Source organism: Daldinia loculata (assembly GCF_022478755.1).
Source record: "Daldinia loculata strain CBS 113971 unplaced genomic scaffold F4817scaffold_45, whole genome shotgun sequence".
Lineage (NCBI taxonomy): Eukaryota > Fungi > Ascomycota > Sordariomycetes > Xylariales > Hypoxylaceae > Daldinia > Daldinia loculata.
In genome coordinates this window covers 295,166-302,489 of record NW_026054899.1, presented here as the reverse complement: position 1 = coordinate 302,489, position 7,324 = coordinate 295,166, and the positions used below count along the sequence as shown (strand labels likewise).

Sequence of the window (7,324 nt, the reverse complement as noted above, 5' to 3'; positions counted from 1 at the left end):
GGATCAGGTAGGCTAGACTTGCTCGCTTGTGTTGCAGTGGCTTGCATGCGTTATAGAAAGCTGGATTAATTCTTTGGCTAAACATACGATTTATGGTCGCACGGTGAAATGAAGAGGTCATGTCGAGGAGCCGTGGCCGCTAGTCAGACGCCCTCGCGGAGCTTCCGACTGAACTTTCAGCAAGATCGAATAGATCGGAGAGAAATTTCGTCCATGACGGAACGCCATTCCAAAAAAGAAGAAATTAGGGTGCAGTGTCGGGGATAAACTAAGCGCCATCATGGAGCATTACGCATGACTACGCAAGGACCCGAGGCCTTGGAAATAATCAGCGTCGATAAACGAGCATCGAGAATGTGTATATAAGCTCTCCGAATTCCCTCGAAACTCAAAGTTATAATCACCATCAAACCTCAGTCTTCAGTCTCTACTTCAGTCTCTACTTCAGTCTCTACTTCAGTCTCTACAGCTCTCTTCAGCTCACTACAAAAATTCTCTACCTCTTCAGGTCCAACTCCCTTACAATATCCAAAATGCAGTTCAGCATTCTCACCATCTTCGCTTTGGCCGCTGTTGCCACTGCTGCCCCTACCGAGGTCGTCGAGGTCCGTACTACTAACACGGGCACGGGCTCCTGCTCCAACAGCCAGCCGAACGAAGTCTGCTGCTCTGCCCTCCTTCTGGATTGCGTCCTAAGCCTAGGCAACACCTGTGGTGGCCAGGCCTACTGCTGCAACAACGATGTTCTCAATGGTAGCGTAAGTGGGACCTATCAAATTGAAACCATTCCTGTTGGAGGAGTTCGTGATTGCTAACTACGTTGAACGCTACCAGGGCGGCCTTATCAACCTCAACCTCAACCTTCTCAACTGCGTTGATATTCTTTAAATGAAATTTAACGAATATATTAAGGACTTGTGGGGAGACAACAGCAAGTGGAGGACTTGAACTAGGGAAGGATGATGAGAGAGACTCCTTGAGGAGTATTTGGTTTTGATTTAATTTGTCACGGCCTGACTACACTCGTTTAGATTTGAAATACTACAATTTTGCCATTCGAAATTGCTCTTCTTTACCTATGAAACCTTTGATCCATCCTGACCCTAGAAATACCCTAGAAATGTCTAGTATAAACCAACTATATCACTCTTGGAGCAATGAGGCCCTGGTTTAGCCCTAACACTTTAAAGGGGCTCATAAACTACCAATTACTAAGACAATTCCGATTTCTCTTTCCCACTAATAAGAAATTGAAGACCAGTCAGCATTTCAAACAAACTTCTTCAACGACTGTATGTAAATATTAAGTACCTAACATGTCGAACAAAAGGATTTTACACCTTTTAAATCACCTCAGTTTCGAGAGTTTGGTTAGTTTATAAGCTAATACCTTTTCTATGATAAACAAAGTTGACGATTTGCTAAAATGAACTCTTAACCTCAGTCGTGTTTTACAAGACACAGTATGGAGAACGGTCGTTGAATACAGCCAAGGCCCAAGAACCGGGTGGCCACATAGAGCTTGCCCCAATGATGTGCCCCATCCTCAGATCCAGATTATTAACACTACTTCATACCTATATTTAAAGTCATATAAATATGCACATTGCCAATAATCTCACAAAGTTTCATATTAAATACCTAGTTTACCCCCGAGTCATGTTTCCAAAACGGCTCTTTTTTTACATTTGTAGGTAGTTGGGATAAGGTTACTTTCGACTCGACTATGTGTGGGCGCATTTGCCGTAGTAATTCTGCGGAGAATAGCGAGTGATTTCCTTTAATCAAATAAATTGTATTCGTGATTCGACAATTATAATTGATCGGGTACCTACCCGGGTGGGGGGGGTTTTAGAACAGAATGATTTTACTTTATTAAAGTTGGATAATACAATAACGTTTTTTAAATATGTTAATAAAGATGTATCATTCTATTTTTAATAAATTATAATATGTATTTAAAAAGTCGCTTGCAAATTGTAAAGTTTTATTTATAAAGATTACTTTTTATTATTAATAATGTTAACTTAAATATATTATAATAATACATCTTTATTATTTTTAAATGATAATAACCAAAAAACATACAATATCCCGTAAAAATAAAAACTTAATTTATCCATATTTTTTATTAATATAATTTATTATTAACATATATATATTTAATAAAAAATTTAAAAGTATATTTAATTAATTTATTTAAGTAAATATAATTAAACGTTAAAATAAAATCCATTTTAAAGTTTTATAAATTTAAATATATTTTATATTAATAAAGTTAATTATTAAGATTTAGTTATTTAATTAAAAGTTTAATTATATTCGCAAGTATATTTATATAATAAAAATATAATAATATACCTCCATTTTATCGCAAAAAAGTGTAATATTTTATAAAATATATTTAAAAGATTTTAAAGTTATAAAAAAAACCTATTTTCACAACAAATATTTATTAATAATATTACAATAATAAAACCAATAATAAAATTATTAAAAACAATATAAAAAGTTAAACTTTATTATTATAAAATCTTTTAATTTTTATAATTATATATTTTATATTTTAATTAAAAAAAAAAATCTTATATAATTTTACAATATATTTTATAACTTATATAATTATCGTTATACAAAATAAGTAATAAACGTAACATTTAATTTTATTAACATATAAAGTAATAAAAAATACAAAACGTAAAAATAATAATATTAATTACATTATAATATTATGCCACATTTTAATTGTAAAACTATATAATAATATTAAAGGTAAAATACTATTAATAAAAATAAATTAATAAATTAAAAAAGCTTTGGAAAAATAGTAAAATATAAAATACTTTTTTATAAATTTATTTTACTACGAAAATTTTATATAATATTAAATACTTTAAATATTAAAAAAATTATTAAATTAATAAACTTTTTATTATATTTGATTTTACCATTAATATTAAATATTTAAAATTAATCGTATCATATTTTATAAAATTAAATAATTAAAACAAAATAAATACTATAAATAATATAACTTAAATATTAGTAAAATCTTAATAATTAAAAAAAATATATAATAATATATTTCCGTAAAATTCGATAATTAAAACAAATATTTATTAAAAATAATTTTATATTTTTATAAAATTAAAAATTAAACGCAAAAATTTAATCTTTAAATTATTTAAAATAAAAGGCGAAATATATTTTATAATATATTTCAATATTGTATAAATATTTAATATAAATTATAAAAAAAGAAAAAAAGTTAATATACTTTTATTTTAAATATTTATATTATTCCCATTTAAACTTTTATAAAGTTAATATTAACCCGGTTTATTTTAATCTTTTACAATTTCCAAGCTAAAAATATTACTATTATTATTATTTTCACCGTGATATTTTATTACAATATTAACTTTACCCGCGTTAAAATTAACAATATCGTTTTAAATATTAAAATTATTAATTTTACGTAAAGCAATATTTCCTCCATTAACGAAGCTTATTTTAATATTAAAAAATTCATTATTATTAACGTTAATTTCTTTTCTTTTTTTACCGTCATTACCTTTAATTTTACCGGCACCAATTTTACCAATATTAATTTTACAAACGTTAATTTTAATAATATTAATTTTACCGTTATTACTTTTATTAATGTTAATTTCACAAGTATTAACTTTAACAATATTAATTTTACCGTTATTACTTTTACTAATATTAATTTTATAAACGTTAATTTTAATAATGTCGATTTTATTAACATTAATTTTACTAACGTTAAAATTATTAATATTAAAATTATTAACGTTAAAATTATTATTGTTAATTTTATTAACATTAACTTTATTAACGTTATTAACTTTACCACTTTTAAAATTATTATTATTAATTTTACTAATATTAAAATTATTATTATTAATTTTACCGGTATTAATTTTATTAACGTTAAAATTATTAATGTTAAAATTATTAAAGTTAAAATTATTAACGTTAAAATCATTGGTATTAAAATCATTAATATTAAAATTACCGGTATTAAAATTATTATTATCGATTTTACTAGCATTAATTTTATTAACGTTATTAATTTTACCATTTTTAAAGTCATTATTATTAATTTTACCAATATTAAAATTATTATTGTTAATTTTACCAGCGTTAATTTTACCAGCGTTAAAATTATTAACATCGATTTTACTAATATTAAAATCATTATTATCAATTTTACTAGCGTTAATTTTACCAACATTAAAATCGTTAACATTAATTTCACAAACATTTGGGTTAAGTTTTACTTTCTTTACCGGGCGGTCCGTATAAATCTTTTTTAAACTTAAACGTTTTATACCTTTGGATTTTACCGTAGCCTTAAGTTTTACCGTAACTTTAGGTTTCATTATAGTTTTAGGTTTTACTATAGCCTTAAACTTTATTATAGTTTTAGGTTTTACTATAGCTTTAAGCTTTACCGTGGTTTTAAACTTTATAATTATTTTTTTTTTATCTATAAAATTTAATTTTTAAACCTTTTCTCGCAAATACTTAAACTTAACGTTTTTTTTTTCTTATTTATTAAAATTCACAATTATTTATTTCACGTTAACAAGGTTTACGTAATTAATAATAACGTTTTTAAAGTAAAAGCCGATTAACGCAATTATATTACGCATCCGTTAAATAAATCTTTTATATTTATTATCGTTTATAAATTTAACAAATACTTTACGCGTTTTTTTTAATAATTATAATTTAACACTTTTATACGTAATAAACGCACCGAAATATTTATATTTATTCATTATTAAATTAAGTCTTTTTTTTTTTTTTTTTTTTCCTTTTTATTTTTTTTAGCCTTTATTAATACAGTTTATAATACTTTTAAAAAATGCGCAATATACAAGGAAATTGTTACGGTAAAACATTTACAAAATTATAAAAGTTAATTATTATTTAAAACGTTTTTACAAAGGATATATTAAATTAAGTTAAAATATAAACTTATAATATTTAATATTTTTACAGCTTTAACAAATTATATGGCGAAAAGGTAAATTTATAAAATCGAAATTTAAAAGGTAAATAATTAATATATAAATAAATAAAAGTAAAAGTTAAAATGTGGATAAAATATAAATAAAAAATATAAATATTAAGTATATTAATTGGTAAAAAAGTGTTTAGATTTTTAATATGCGAAATAAATATAAAAAATGGTAATAATATATAATATTTAATAAATGACATATATAAGTTAAAAAATATCCCGTAATTTAAAATGTTATAATATAAAAGTTAAATATTGTAAAAATATTAAAATAATATTATATTTATTTTGTTTAAAAATGATAAATATAAAGAAAAAGTTTTTTAAAACAACGCCATAAAATTGTTAAAATTTAAAAACGCGATATATTAATTTTATATAAAAACGTAACGTAATAAATAATTAAAATAGTAAAAATAAATGTAAGATTCTTATAAATCAAAGCTAATATATTAATTTTAAAAAGGTTAAAAAATAATTTTAACCGTTATTATAATATTTATTAATTTATTTTTATTTAAAGTTATTAGTATAATATAAAAAGTTTAAATAAAATATTCGTATTATACTTTTTTAATAAACAAATATATTATTACCCCGGTAAAGTTATTTTGTTTTTTGGAAGTAATAAAATATTAAAGTAAAGACGTAACAAACAAAAACTTAAAGGTTTTTTCCTTTTAATACGGGATTTGTAATCATTTTTATTTACATTTACCATTTTAATTATACCAATTTTATTTTTATATTTAATATAAATTATATTATATGATAATTTAACCATTTTTTAATAAAACATTTATTTTACATTAAATTATATCGTGGTTTAATAATATAATAAAACTTTTTTTCCATTTTCTTTTTTTATAAAACGTTAGTAAATTATCTTTTTTATTATTTTAAATAATTTATTAAATAATAATATCTTTACATTTTAAACTATATAAAAGTAAACATTATAAAACATTTTTATAATATTATTATTATATTTATTAATATTTATTAAATATTAAAAATCTTTTATATATTTATAAATTATGATATTTTGTTAGAATATATCCAATAATTTTACATTAAACACAAATATTTTACAATAAATTAAAAAATTACATAAAATCAATTACGAATATATAATCTTTTAAATTTATAAAGATATATATATAAAACGTATTAAAATATAACTTTTATTAAAAATATATATAATAATTATTATGATTTTAATAAAGTAATAAATATTCTTATAATTATTTTAGTTTTAATAAAAGTTATTTAAATTTTATATAAAAAATAAGTATTTTAATATGGTAAAACTAAACTTAATAAAAAATGATTATATGTTAAGTAAAAACTGTTAATTTTATTATGTTAATGTAAATTTAATAAAGATTTATTATAAATTAAATGAAAATTATTAACTTTATTATGTTAATATAAATCGGATAAAAGATTCTTATAAATTAAATAAAAATTATTAATATTATTATGTTAATATGGATTTAATAAAAAGTTGGTATAGTTTAAGTAAAAATTTTTAACTTTATTATATTAATATAAATCGAATAAAAAGCTGCCATAGTTTAAGTAAAAATTATGAGCATTACCATATTTATTATAAGCTTTATTAAATAATATTAAAATTTAAGTAAAATATATTTTTAAGTATATGGTAGTTTTGGTTTTATTTGGAAAAAAATACGATAGTTTATTTATGTTTATAAAGTGATATATATTAATAATGTTAAGTTGTTAATATGATGATAAATTTTGGGAAAATAATATTATTTAGGTAAAAGGTAAGATTTTATTGTGGTATATGTTATAAAAGGGAGAAAACGTTTTTTAAATTTACGAAAATAATATATTTAAGTATATTGGATATTATAAGTCTGGTTTGTATATAAAGCTTAATATTAGATTTTGTGAAAAGATTAACAGGTTGATTAAATTGTAATGGGGGTTGATATTTAATTGGGGCGTAAGATTACAAATTGTAAAAAACTAACTTTGTTTATAAAATTTACTTAAATATTAATGTAAAAGTTAACAGTTAAATTAAGACTTGTGAAAAAAACTAACTGTTTAATAAATCTTTTTTAATTATTTATAATATGGTTAATAATTAAATTAAAGCTTGTAAATTTATTTAAATTTATAATAAATTTTTTTATATATTAATATAAAAAGTAATAAATTAAATTATTTTTAATAAAATAAAATATATATAAATATTTGTACGTTATTTTATATAATGTTATTTATAGTTAATATATT

General features: G+C 21.5%; 1 protein-coding gene across 1 annotated transcript; it reads left to right on the top strand.

The window, feature by feature from the left end:
• On the top strand, positions 1-1,062 carry F4817DRAFT_345605 (uncharacterized protein). Its single transcript, XM_049304283.1, has 2 exons — positions 1-758; positions 835-1,062. The coding sequence occupies exons 1-2, from the start codon at positions 534-536 to the stop codon at positions 886-888; spliced, it is 279 nt and encodes a 92-aa protein (XP_049156657.1). The 5' UTR covers positions 1-533; the 3' UTR covers positions 889-1,062.
• Positions 1,063-7,324: the final 6,262 nt, after the last annotated feature.

Coding starts and splice junctions, on each gene's coding strand:
- F4817DRAFT_345605 (XM_049304283.1), top strand. CDS start 534: ATGCAGTTCAGCATTCTCACCATCTTCGCTTTGGCCGCTGTTGCCACT. Junction 759..834: donor ACGATGTTCTCAATGGTAGC/GTAAGTGGGACC, acceptor GAACGCTACCAG/GGCGGCCTTATCAACCTCAA.